This window comes from Bombina bombina, chromosome 1 (genome assembly GCF_027579735.1).
Source record: "Bombina bombina isolate aBomBom1 chromosome 1, aBomBom1.pri, whole genome shotgun sequence".
Classification (NCBI taxonomy): domain Eukaryota; kingdom Metazoa; phylum Chordata; class Amphibia; order Anura; family Bombinatoridae; genus Bombina; species Bombina bombina.
The window spans coordinates 1,553,062,538-1,553,076,531 of record NC_069499.1 but is presented as its reverse complement, the minus strand read 5'-3'; the positions used below and the strand labels follow the sequence as shown (position 1 = coordinate 1,553,076,531).

General features: G+C 38.6%; 1 protein-coding gene across 2 annotated transcripts in view; it reads left to right on the top strand.

Annotated features, from left to right (window-relative positions):
• Positions 1 to 13,994, top strand: part of UNC13D (unc-13 homolog D) — a 422,729-nt gene that overhangs the window by 183,138 nt on the left and 225,597 nt on the right. For both annotated transcript variants that reach the window (XM_053709129.1, XM_053709134.1), the window contains exon 14: positions 8,228 to 8,345. In XM_053709129.1, the coding sequence (XP_053565104.1) occupies positions 8,228 to 8,345 (118 nt within the window). The remainder of the gene's footprint in view (positions 1 to 8,227; positions 8,346 to 13,994) is intronic.

Here is a 13,994-nt window from a genome sequence, read left to right as displayed (position 1 = left end):
AAAACCTAACTTAAGTTACACTAACACCTAACACTACACTACAATTAAATAACTTACCTAAATTAAATACAATTAAATAAATTACATACAATTAGCTAAAGTACAAAAACAAACACCAAATTACAGAAAATAATAAACAAATTACAAGATATTTAAACTAATTACACCTAATCTAATAGCCCTATCAAAATAAAAAAAAGCCCCCCAAAATAAAAAAAACCCTAGCCTAAACTAAACTATCAATAGCCCTTAAAGGGGCCTTTTGCCCAATCCCCCAAATAAAATACTAACTAAAAAAAAAACCTAAGCTCCCTAACCTAAAAATAAAACCCACCCAATACACCCTTAAAAAAAACACTAACCCCCTGAAGATCGACTTACAGTTCTGAAGACCGGACATCCATCCTCAAGGAAGCGGCAGAAGTCTTCATCCAACCGGGCTGAAGTCCTCAACGAAGCCGGGAGAAGTCTTCATCCAAGCCGGGCGAAGTGGTCCTCCAGACAGGCAGAAGTCTTCATCCAGACGACATCTTCTATCTTCATCCACCCGACGCAGAGCAGGTCCATCTTCAAGACATCCGACGCGGAGCATCCTCTTCATCCGGAGTCTTCTTACTGAATGAAGGTACCTTTAAGTGACGTCATCCAAGATGGTGTCCCTTAGATTCCAATTGGCTTATAGAATTCTATCAGCCAATCGGAATTAAGGTAGAAAAATCCTATTGGCTGATCCAATCAGCCAATTTTATTGAGCTTGCATTCTATTGGTTGATTGGAACAGCCAAAAGAATGCAAGCTCAATCCTATTGGCTGATTGGATCAGCCAATAGGATTGAACTTCAATCCTATTGGCTGATTGCATCAGCCAATAGGATTTTTTCTACCTTAATTCTGATTGGCTGATAAAATTCTATCAGTCAATCGGAATCTAAGGGACGCCATCTTGATGACGTCACTTAAAGATACCTTCATTCAGTAAGAAGACTCCGGATGAAGAGGATGCTCTGCGTCGGATGTCTTGAAGATGGACCCGCTCCGCGTTGGATGGATGAAGATAGAAGATGCTGTCTGGATGAAGACTTCTGCCCGTCTGGAGGACCACTTCGCCTGGCTTGGATGAAGACTTCTCCCGGCTTCGTTGAGGACTTCGGCCGGTTGGATGAACACTTCTGCCGCTTCCCTGTGGATGGATGTCCGGTCTTCAGAACTGTAAGTAGATCTTCAGGGGGTTAGTGTTAGGTTTTTTAAGGGTGTATTAGGTGGGTTTTATTTTTAGGTTAGGGTTTGGGCCTGAAATAGAGCTAACTGCCCTTATAAGGGCAATGCCCATCCAAATGCCATTTTCAGGGCAATGGGGAGCTTAGGTTTTTGTAGTTAGTATTTTATTTGGGGGGTTGGTTGTGTGGGGGGTGGGTTTTACTGTTGGGGGGGTTGTTTGTATTTTATTTTTTTTACAGGTAAAAGAGCTGATTACTTTGGGGCAATGCCCCGCAAAAGGCCCTTTTAAGGGCTATTGATAGTTTAGTTTATGCTAGGTTTTTATTTTTTATTTTGGCGGGGCTCTTTTTATTTTCATAGGGCTATTAGATTAGGTGTAATTAGTTTAAAAATATTGTAATTTGTTTATTATTTTTTGTACTTTAGCTAATTGTATGTAATTTATTTAATTGTATTTAATTTAGGTAAGTTATTTAATTGTAGTGTAGTGTTAGGTGTTCGTGTAACTGAGGTTTTATTTTACAGGTACTTTTGTATTTATTTTAGCTAGGTAGTTATTAAATAGTTAATAACTATTCTACCTAGTTAAAATAAATATAAACTTGCCTGTAAAATAAAAATAAACTCTAAGATAGCTACAATGTAACTATTAGTTATATTGTAGCTAGCGTAGGGTTTATTTTATAGGTATTTAGTTTTAAATAGGAATAATTTAGTTAATTATAGTAGGTTTTATTTAGATTTATTTAAATTATATTTAAGTTAGGGGGTGTTATGGTTTAATACATTTAATATAGTGGCGGCGACGTTGGGGACGGCAGATTAGGGGTTAATAAATGTAGGTAGGTGGCAGCGATGTTAGGGATAACAGATTAGGGGTTAATATTATTTAACTAGTGTTTGCGAGGCGGGAGTGCGGCGGTTTAGGGGTTAATATGTTTATTATAGTGGCGGCGATGTCCGGAGTGGCAGATTAGGGGTTAAAAAAATTATTTTAGTATTTGCGATGTGGGAGGGCCTCGGTTTAGGGGTTAATATGTAGTTTATGGGTGTTAGTGTACTTTTTAGCACTTTCGTTATGAGTTTTATGCTACAACGTTATACCATAAAACTCTTAACTACTGACTTTAGAATGTGTTACGGATCTTGGAGTTAGAGGGTGTACCGCTCACTTTTTGGCCTCCCAAGACAGACTCGTTATACCGGCGCTATGGAAGTCCCATAGAAAAAGACTTTACGAAGTTTACATAAGTCGTTTTGCGGTAAGGCCAAAAAGTGTGCGGTGCCCCTAAACCTGCAAAACTCGTAATAGCAGCGGGAGTAAAAAAGCAGCGTTAGGACCTGTTAATGCTGCTTTTTTACCTTAATGCACAACTCGTAATCTAGCCGTTTATTTCTTGTTGTTATTTCTTCTGCTCGTAGAGTGCCAGAGCTCTCGACATTGCAATTTGAGTCCCCTTAGCTTATTTTCCATTCAGATAAGGTAGTTTTTCGTACTAAATTAGGATTTCTTCCTAAGGTTGTTTCCGATCGGAACATTAATCAGGAGATTGTTGTTCCTTCCTTGTGTCCTAATCCTTCTTCTCAGGAGGCACGACGTCTGCACATTTTGGACGTGGTCCGTGCTTTAAGGTTTTACTGGCAGGCGACTAAGGACTTTCATCAGTCTTTTTCTTTGTTTGTGATTTTCTCAGGAAAACGTAAGGGACAGAAAGCTACGGCTACTTCTATTTCTTTTTGGCTGAAGAGTATCATATGTTTTGCATATGAGACTGCTGGACAGCAGCCTCCTGAGAGAGTTACAGCTCATTCCACGAGGGCTGTTGCTTTCTCATGGGCATTCAAAAATAAAGCTTCTGTGGAACAGATTTGCAAGGCTGCAACTTGGTCTTCTCTTCACACTTTTTCAAAGTTCTATAAATTTGACACTTTTGTTTTGGCTGAGGCCATTTATTGGGAGAAAGGTTCTTCAAGCAGTGGTGCCTTCCGTTTAGGTTCCCTGTCTTGTCCCTCCCGTATCATCTGTGTACTCTAGTTTGGGTATTGAATCCCATTAATAATTAAGATGATCCGTGGACTCATCGTGTCATTAAAAAGAAAAGAAAATTTATGCTTACCTGATAAATTTATTTCTTTTTTGACACGATGAGTCCGCGGCCCACCCTGTTTTTGAAAGACAGGTTGTTGGTTATTATAAACTTCAGACACCTCTGCACCTTGGTTTTTCCTTTCTATCCTTAACTTCGGTCAAATGACTGGAGTGGGAGGGAAGGGATGAGTTATTTAACAGCTTTGCTGTGGTGCTCTTTGCCGCCTCCTGCTGACCAGGAGGTGAATATCCCATTAGTAATTAAGATGATCCGTGGACTCATTGTGTTAAAAAAGAAATACATTTATCAGGTAAGCATAAATTTTCTTTTTTCACAACTGAACAGCAATTTTACCCCTTGGTTGCCAGTAACATACAAATTAATCATTTTGCCTTTTTGGTCATTAGTAACATAAAGTGACAGAAGTGATATGACCCCCTTGACTGCCCCTCACTTCTTTTTGCTCCATATTTGTAATGTATTAGGCATATGAGGCCTTTTATATTAAAAACTGGATATGTCAGTGTCCAGTATTTTCTGAAGATTTTACTGGACAGCTTGCTAAAATACTGGACTGTCCAGTTGAATACTGGACACCTGGCAACCCTAAATACAGTATATATTAAACACAAAGAGTATGTTTCTAGCACTGTTTGTAGTTCAAAGGTAAACGTCTTAAAGTTTGAAAAACAATTGTTTCAGTCTTCCAAAAGCTGAGTAAATATATATATTTATTTACACAGCACTCCCTCCAACTACCCTCCAACTAACCCTCACACCAAACTCCACAGAAGCAACATCTCTCAAACTCTCTCAAACCTCTGCTCTCTTCTATCGCCTCCTTTTCCTGCCCTGACCAATCGGTCACTACATCGCAACTTATTCAGTGGTCCTTGACAATTTGGCCCCTCATACCATAGCTTGGAAGTCACGCACTCATCCTCAGCCCTACCATACTCCTCTGACACGCTACCTACATAGATGTTCCCGCACTGCTAAGCCACATGGGAGAAAAACTTACTGTTCTCCTCCTCTCTGGTTACTGCATCACACTCCCGTGTACGCGCAACTTCTCCAGACTGGCTCCCATCTTGTGGAACTCTCTGCCTCGTTCCACAAGATTCTCCCCTAGTTTGAAAGTTTCAAGCGCTCCCTAAAGACTGTACTGTTCAGGGATGCATACAACCTACACAAACCTTTCTTATACCAGTTCCTCTCCTCCATTGCTATCACCTTGAACCCCCTTAGCATGTAAGCCTACAAACCCAGCTGTTTGTAGATCACCTTCATGAGAACTTATTTACAACAGTGCAACTCTCGGCAGGGCCCTCTACCCATTTGTCTCCTATAAATGCTACCTGCTTATTATACCTACTGTTGGCTGCCTAAGACGCTCAGCGTGGCGACCGTGTCAAACATTGGAACTTTCAGCATGAGGTATTTTATACTTCATGAATGAAAGTCTCCTTTATTTGTTCCAATGGTAAATCCTAGCGTCACAAATGCTAGGATTTACCATCCCTTTAAGAAACTACATATATGTATCATTTTGTAATAAAAACTGATTTTTAAAACATGTATTAGAAATACCATGTGCACAATAAATTGTTACGTACAACTAATAATTGTATCTAATTTGCTTCATTCTTTAGATATCCTTTGTTGAAGAAATAGCAATGCACTTGGGTGAGCCAATCACACGATGAATATATGTGCAGCCACCAATCAGCAGCTACTGAGCCTATTTAAATATGCTTTTCAACAAAGGATATCAAGAGAATGAAGCAAATGATATAATAGAATTAAATTGGAAAGTTGTTTAAAATATTATTCTCTATCTGAATCATGAAAGAAATATTTGGGTTTCATGTCCATTTAATAGCAAAACGAGGAAAAGCTGTATTCAGCTATTACAGCCATTACAGTCTTAAAGTGAAGGTCAGTTTTCAGCAATGAGTGCCCGGTTTTTAAAAACACTTTAAAAACAGGGGCACTTTCATTGATGAAAGTTTACATTGCACCGGATTTGTAGAAATGCTTAACTTATACTTCTGCAAAGCCAGATCGATGATCCCCCACCTTCTTCTTCCTGCTGTACAACCACAGCAATGACGAAACCAGCTTCTCCAATCACAGCCGGGCATCACGAGATGGACGCTCTGGGGGGAAGCCATGATTGGAGGAAGCCGGTTTTGTCATTTCTGATGTCAGTACAGAGGAACTGAGGCTGGGATCGCGATCTGGGTTTGTAGAAGTAAAAGTTAAGTATTTCTACAAATCCGGTGCAATGTAAATTTTCAGCAATGAAAGTGCCCCTGTTTTTAAAAGTATTTTAAAACAGTCATTTTATTTAAAAAAAAATAATACAATTTTATATTTATATATACACAGACATACCTAGACTGATGCATTTCGGCCATTAATCAATTTTTGTATGGCCTTAATCAGACATAATTCTCCTATCATATAACAAGTCTTATATAGCTGTTACTTTCATTGTCAGAGGGGTGAATTAAGAAAAATCTGACTTTTTCTGTCCATGTTTTAAAAAAAGTTAAAAAATAATAATATACATATATATATAATATGTTGTCAAGTGTACATTTTGGTTGCAATATATTGTATTCCTTTGCTTAGGATTTGCTGCCCTCAAGTGGCTAATTATCCAAACAGCAGATATAAAATATACAGTATATTTCCTTATTAGTTAAAGGAACCTGAAAGTCATAATTAAACTTTTACGGCTCAGATAGCACATGCCATTTTAAGACACTTTTCAATGTATTTCATTCTCTTGGTATCCTTGACAAGCTACACACATATGCCTCTTGTCATTGGCTCACCACATGTGTGTTTAGCTAGCTCCCAGTAGTGCACGGCTGCTCTGATGCTGACTTTAACTATGTGTTTAACCCATTTGCCTCATTATTTGCATGCAGCAGTGCAATAGTAAGATTATTTTCCTTTAATATTATTTTTATGATGCAATCAAACACCTCCTCTCCCCCCTCCAATCTATCATGAAAGCTTCAGCTAGAATCCTCGCTGATTTACGTCAGCTGCCCTGCTCCGCCAGTCCCATACACTTTATAATGCAATTCAAAATATTAACCCTAACCTATAAAACACTCAACAACCTCTCAACTATGGCCGAAATTACAAGTGGAGCCCTATCAATATTGCTGGACCGCGCAAATTAGTATTACAAGTCCATGGTAAAGAAGAATAATCAGACAATGTTTAGTGCGGCTGATATCCCTTTAGCGTGCCCTATACTTTCAATGGGTAATGTGACCTCACATCGCTCATGTTAAAAAGTTATATTTTGTGCTCAAGTGCAACACATAACAGTGCTATAAAACAAATTAAAATAAAGTTTTACACACACATATACTGTATATATATATATATATATATATATATATATATATACACACACATACACGTATTTAATATAAAATATAGACGTGTATTTGTTTTGTTACAAATGCAAATTCATTAATGAAACACAGATATGAATATCCATACAAATGCACCGTGAAATCTAAAGAAAAGGAATAAATACTGACGAGAGCCGCGCTAATACCAAAAAATCTACTCAATTCTGCACTTACCTATAGCACGCTGGGGAACCGCGCTGATCCTGACCCTTCTTCACAGAACCCAAGGCCGCACTAAGCCTCCTATTAGCACGGCCGGGTACTCTGTGAAGGAGTCTTGGGATTAGCGTGGGCTAGTAGCATTTAACCCCTGACAAGAAAGAGAGAAAGAAAGAGAGAAAGAAAAAGAGAGAGAGAGAGAGATTTAAAAATAAATATAACACTTTCTTCTATGGGAAGAACATTGGAATATGACATATTCATAATTCATGTTGGGTTTAGCGCACTTGGTTAAACGCAGTTGGATTAGTGTGCGAGTGATAGGTGTTACTTTTTTTTATTTATTTGCACGCTCCATTGAAGTCTATGGAGAGAATAAGTTAGCGCGGTCGCATTGTCTGAAGCCCAACAGCAAACATTTTACTTTCAACTTGTAATATGTGTGCTAACCTGTGCGCATTAAAAGATTACTTCTAGTGGTCTTTGTTTGCAAGCAAAAGCTCTAAATAGCACACCACTTCTAATTTGGCCCATCATTTTTAAACTCAATTTTTTTTTATTTTTTAATAGAAATACTTCAATGGCCTATGTATATTTGAAGTATTTTTTAACACACGTTCAGCTTTAGCGCAACTTAAGTACTCGCGTGAAACACAGAAAAGGTTTTTGTAGCGCACCTCATAGAAGTCTATGGGGTAAGGAAGTTAGTGCAGTTACATTTTTCCAGCTTCTAGATGTTAGTGTGCCTGGGTCTTTTGCTTGCGATCTAGCATTTTACTTTCTATTTGTAATATCAGCGCACACATAGCAGCGCTATTGATTTAACTTAAATGGTGTCCGAGCTCGACAGTGCTATCATTTTTGTGCTCCACTTGTAATCTAGACATATTTCCTCACTCATCTCAAAATACTCCCCGACCCGCCCTCTGCGATCAACCTCTGGCTTGCGTCACTCCCCTCCTATTACCTCTCTCACCACCAAGACTTCTCATGCACGTCCCCTGTCCTCTGGTACTCATCCCTGCTTTGTTTAGTTTCAGGAACAATTTATAGAGGCTTACCATCTCTCCTCAGTTCTTCATCCTACCGAAAATAAATCTTTCTGTCTGTCTGTCTGCTGCCTGCCTGCCTGCCTATCTATCTATCTGTCTGTCTGTCTGTCTGTCTGCTGCCTGTCTGTCTATCTATCTTTATGTTTGTCTGTCTGTCTGCTGCCTGTCTATCTATCTAGCACTGTGCATGGCATACTTTCTATTTTGCTAGTTTCTCTCCATCCATTCACTTTCTATCCTCATGTCACCTCTCCTTTTGTCCCTATAGGCAGTGGCTGGCATACAGTAAGCTGTACCAGAGCTTGGAGTTCAGCAATAATTGTCTCCTGCATCATATCACCAGTATTGAGTACCTGTGGATCCGAGGCAGACTGCAGGATGACCAGGTGCGGTCTATGAGAGGGGGTCACATTCTATGTCACTGAGTGGTGTCGTGTGCTGAATGTGACTTAGGGATGATGGTCTATAGCTCTCCACTCTGGTGAGATTATCTTAGAAGTCTCATCAGTACTGTGAGGTCCTTAATGAATTTCAGTAAGGCACATTTTAGGTTGAGATCTGATTATCTTGCTATGACAGGTTCTGAATCTGAAGAAGCAACACATAGATTATAATAAAAGATACATTATAATATAATATTCATTATAATACAATCTAACATACATTATAATATAATATACATTATAAAACAATATACATTATAAAACATAACATACATTATACTATAAAATACATTATAAAACAATATACATTATAAAACAATATACATTATAATACAACATATATGATAATATAACATACATTATAATACAACATACGTTATAACACTATGCTCAAAAAAGCCCTCAAAAGGTTTTGTAGGATTTCTCTCCATGCTGGTGATTTATTGATCAATAGACCCATAGTCCTATATCCCCATTTAGAGTGTTACCTTGTTGTGTGTTACCATTCAGTGTGTTACCTTGTTTTTGTTACCATTCAGTGTGTCACCTTGTTCTGTGTTACTATTCAGTGTGTTCCCTTGTTCTGTGTTACCATTCAGTGTGTTCCCAAGTTCTGCATTACCATTCAGTGTGTTAACTTGTTCTATGTTACCATTCAGTGTGTCACCTTGTTCTGTGTTACTATTCAGTGTGTTCCCTTGTTCTGTGTTACTATTCAGTGTATCACCTTGTTCTGTGTTACCATTCAGTGTATCACCTTGTTCTGTGTTACTATTCAGTGTGTCACCTTGTTCTGTGTTACCATTCAGTGTGTCACCTTGTTCTGTGTTACTATTCAGTGTGTTCCCTTGTTCTGTGTTACCATTCAGTGTGTTCCCTTGTTCTGTGTTACTATTCAGTGTTCTTGTACTATTCAGTGTGTTCCCTTGTTCTGTGTTACCATTCAGTGTGTTCCCTTGTTCTGCATTACCATTCAGTGTGTTACCTTGTTCTGTGTTACTATTCAGTGTGTTACCTTGTTCTGTGTTACCATTCAGTGTGTTACCTTGTTCTGTGTTACTATTCAGTGTGTTCCCTTGTTCTGTGTTACTATTCAGTGTGTTACCTTGTTCTGCATTACTATTCAGTGTGTTCCCTTGTTCTATGTTACCATTCAGTGTGTCACCTTGTTCTGTGTTACTATTCAGTGTGTTACCTTGTTCTGTGTTACTATTCAGTGTGTTCCCTTGTTCTATGTTACCATTCAGTGTGTCACCTTGTTCTGTGTTACTATTCAGTGTGTTCCCTTGTTCTGTGTTACTATTCAGTGTGTTTCCTTGTTCTATGTTACCATTCAGTGTGTCACCTTGTTCTGTGTTACTATTCAGTGTGTTACCTTGTTCTGTGTTACTATTCAGTGTGTTCCCTTGTTCTATGTTACCATTCAGTGTGTCACCTTGTTCTGTGTTACCATTCAGTGTATCACCTTGTTCTATGTTACCATTCAGTGTGTTCCCTTGATCTATGTTACCATTCAGTGTCTTCCCTTGTTATGTGTTACTATTCAGTGTGTTAACTTGTTCTATGTTACCATTCAGTGTGTTCCCTTGTTCTGTGTTACTATTCAGTGTGTCACCTTGTTCTGTGTTACCAGTCAGTGTGTCACCTTGTTCTGTGTTACTATTCAGTGTGTTCCCTTGTTCTATGTTACCATTCAGTGTGTCACCTTGTTCTGTATTACTATTCAGTGTGTTACCTTCTTCTGTGTAACCATTCAGTGTGTCACCTTGTTCTGTATTACTATTCAGTGTGTTCCCTTGTTCTGCGTTACCATTCAGTGTGTTCCCTTGTTCTGTGTTACCATTCAGTGTGTCACCTTGTTCTGTGTTATCATTCAGTGTGTCACCTTGTTCTGTGTTACCATTCAGTGTATCACCTTGTTCTGTGTTACTATTCAGTGTGTCACCTTGTTTTGCGTTACCATTCAGTGTGTTCCCTTGTTCTGTGTTACCATTCAGTGTGTTCCCTTGTTCTGTGTTACCATTCAGTGTGTTACCTTGTTCTGTGTTACTATTCAGTGTGTTACCTTGTTCTGTATTACTATTCAGTGTGTTCCCTTGTTCTGTGTTACCATTCAGTGTATCACCTTGTTCTGTGTTACCATTCAGTGTGTCACCTTGTTCTGTGTTACCATTCAGTGTGTCACCTTGTTCTGTGTTACCATTCAGTGTATCACCTTGTTCTGTGTTACTATTCAGTGTGTCACCTTGTTTTGCGTTACCATTCAGTGTGTTCCCTTGTTCTGTGTTACCATTCAGTGTGTTCCCTTGTTCCGTGTTACCATTCAGTGTGTTACCTTGTTCTGTGTTACTATTCAGTGTGTTACCTTGTTCTGTATTACTATTCAGTGTGTTCCCTTGTTCTATGTTACCATTCAGTGTGTCACCTTGTTCTGTGTTACTATTCAGTGTGTTACCTTGTTCTGTGTTACTATTCAGTGTGTTCCCTTGTTCTATGTTACCATTCAGTGTGTCACCTTGTTCTGTGTTACCATTCAGTGTATCACCTTGTTCTGTGTTACTATTCAGTATGTTACCTTGTTCTGCATTACTATTCAGTGTGTTACCTTGTTCTGTGTTACCATTCAGTGTGTTCCCTTGTTCTGTGTTACTATTCAGTTTGTTAACTTGTTCTATGTTACCATTCAGTGTGTTCCCTTGTTCTGTGTTACTATTCAGTGTGTCACCTTGTTCTGTGTTACCAGTCAGTGTGTCACCTTGTTCTGTGTTACTATTCAGTGTGTTCCCTTGTTCTATGTTACCATTCAGTGTGTCACCTTGTTCTGTATTACTATTCAGTGTGTTACCTTCTTCTGTGTAACCATTCAGTGTGTCACCTTGTTCTGTATTACTATTCAGTGTGTTCCCTTGTTCTGCGTTACCATTCAGTGTGTTCCCTTGTTCTGTGTTACCATTCAGTGTGTTACCTTGTTCTGTGTTACTATTCAGTGTGTTCCCTTGTTCTGTGTTACCATTCAGTGTATCATCTTGTTCTGTGTTACCATTCAGTGTGTCACCTTGTTCTGTGTTACCATTCAGTGTGTCACCTTGTTCTGTGTTACCATTCAGTGTATCACCTTGTTCTGTGTTACTATTCAGTGTGTCACCTTGTTTTGCGTTACCATTCAGTGTGTTCCCTTGTTCTGTGTTACCATTCAGTGTGTTACCTTGTTCTGTGTTACTATTCAGTGTGTCACCTTGTTCTGTATTACTATTCAGTGTGTTACCTTGTTCTGTATTACTATTCAGTGTGTTACCTTGTTCTGTGTTACTATTCAGTGTATCACCTTGTTCTGTGTTACTATTCAGTGTATCACCTTGTTCTGTGTTACTATTCAGTGTGTTACCTTGTTCTGTGTTACTATTCAGTGTGTTACCTTGCTCTGTGTTACTATTCAGTGTGTCACCTTGTTCTGTGTTACTATTCAGTGTGTTCCACATTGTTACCATTCAGTGTGTCACCTTGTTCTGTATTACTATTCAGTGTGTTACCTTCTTCTGTGTAACCATTCAGTGTGTCACCTTGTTCTGTATTACTATTCAGTGTGTTGCCTTGTTCTGCGTTACCATTCAGTGTGTTCCCTTGTTCTGTGTGTTACCTTGTTCTATGTTACTATTCAGTGTGTTCCCTTGTTCTGTGTTACCATTCAGTGTATCACCTTGTTCTGTGTTACCATTCAGTGTGTCACCTTGTTCTGTGTTACCATTCAGTGTGTCACCTTGTTCTGTGTTACCATTCAGTGTATCACCTTGTTCTGTGTTACCATTCAGTGTGTCACCTTGTTCTGTGTTACCATTCAGTGTGTCACCTTGTTTTGCGTTACCATTCAGTGTGTTCCCTTGTTCTGTGTTACCATTCAGTGTGTTCCCTTGTTCTGTGTTACCATTCAGTGTGTTACCTTGTTCTGTGTTACTATTCAGTGTGTCACCTTGTTCTGTATTACTATTCAGTGTGTTACCTTGTTCTGTATTACTATTCAGTGTGTTACCTTGTTCTGTGTTACTATTCAGTGTATCACCTTGTTCTGTGTTACTATTCAGTGTATCACCTTGTTCTGTGTTACTATTCAGTGTGTTACCTTGTTCTGTGTTACTATTCAGTGTGTTACCTTGCTCTGTGTTACTATTCAGTGTGTTACCTTGTTCTGTGTTACTATTCAGTGTGTCACCTTGTTCTGTGTTACTATTCAGTGTGTTACCTTGTTCTGCATTACTATTCAGTGTGTTACCTTGTTCTGCGTTACTATTCAGTGTGTTACCTTGTTATATGTTACTATTCAGTGTGTTACCTTGTTCTGCGTTATTATTCAGTGTATCACCTTGTTCTGTGTTACTATTCAGTGTGTTACCTTGTTCTGTATTACTATTCAGTGTGTAACCTTGTTCTGCATTACTATTCAGTGTGTTACCTTGTTCTGTGTTACTATTCAGTGTGTTACCTTGTTCTGTGTTACTATTCAGTGTGTTACCTTGTTCTGTGTTACTATTCAGTGTGTTACCTTGTTCTGTGTTACTATTCAGTGTGTTACCTTGTTCTGTGTTACTATTCAGTGTGTTACCTTGTTCTGTGTTACTATTCAGTATGTTACCTTGTTCTGTGTTACTATTCAGTATGTTACCTTGTTCTGTGTTACTATTCAGTGTGTTACCTTGTTCTGTATTACCATTCAGTGTGTTACCTTGTTCTGTATTACTATTCAGTGTGTTACCTTGTTCTGTATTACTATTCAGTGTGTTACCTTGTTCTGTGTTACTGTTCAGTGTGTTACTATGTTCTGTGTTACTATTCAGTGTGTTACCTTGTTCTGTGTTACTATTCAGTGTGTTACCTTGTTCTGTGTTACTATTCAGTGTGTTACATTGTTCTGTATTACTATTCAGTGTGTTACCTTGTTCTGTGTTACTATTCAGTGTGTTACCTTGTTCTGTGTTACTATTCAGTCTGTTACTATGTTCTGTGTTACCATTCAGTGTGTCATATTCTTTTGTGTTACCATTCAGTAGCCACCCTGTATGGTGTCCTATGTCATTGTCTTTTTTTCTTATCATGGCGTGTGCCTTTGTCGTTTGTTGATTTGTCTACTGATCCTTATGTTATCTGTTTATTTTCCCTAGGTCAATATGCCATTTGTTTTCCTTTTCTTGGTCCCTTTGCCATGTGGTGTTCTGCCCTGGGCCCATGTGTCACGTGGTGATCTGCATTGGGCCCGTATGCCATGTGTTCTTCTGCATTGACTATATATTATTTTATTATTATTATTCTTTATTTATAAAGCGCCAACAGATTCCGCAGCGCTGCCCATGGGTACAAGGATAAAAGTACAACGGAGAAACAATACAATAAAAGACAAATTTTTACAGACAAATACAGGGGGAATTGAGGACCCTATTCCTGTGGAAACTTACAATCTAGATTACAATCTATATATGCCATGTGTTGTGCTGAACTGGATGCTTATGCCACATCTTGCTCTGTCCTTGGTCTCTATGCCCTTTGTTGCTTTGTCTTGCGTCCCTATGTCATGTTTTGTTCTGTATTAGATACCCATATACC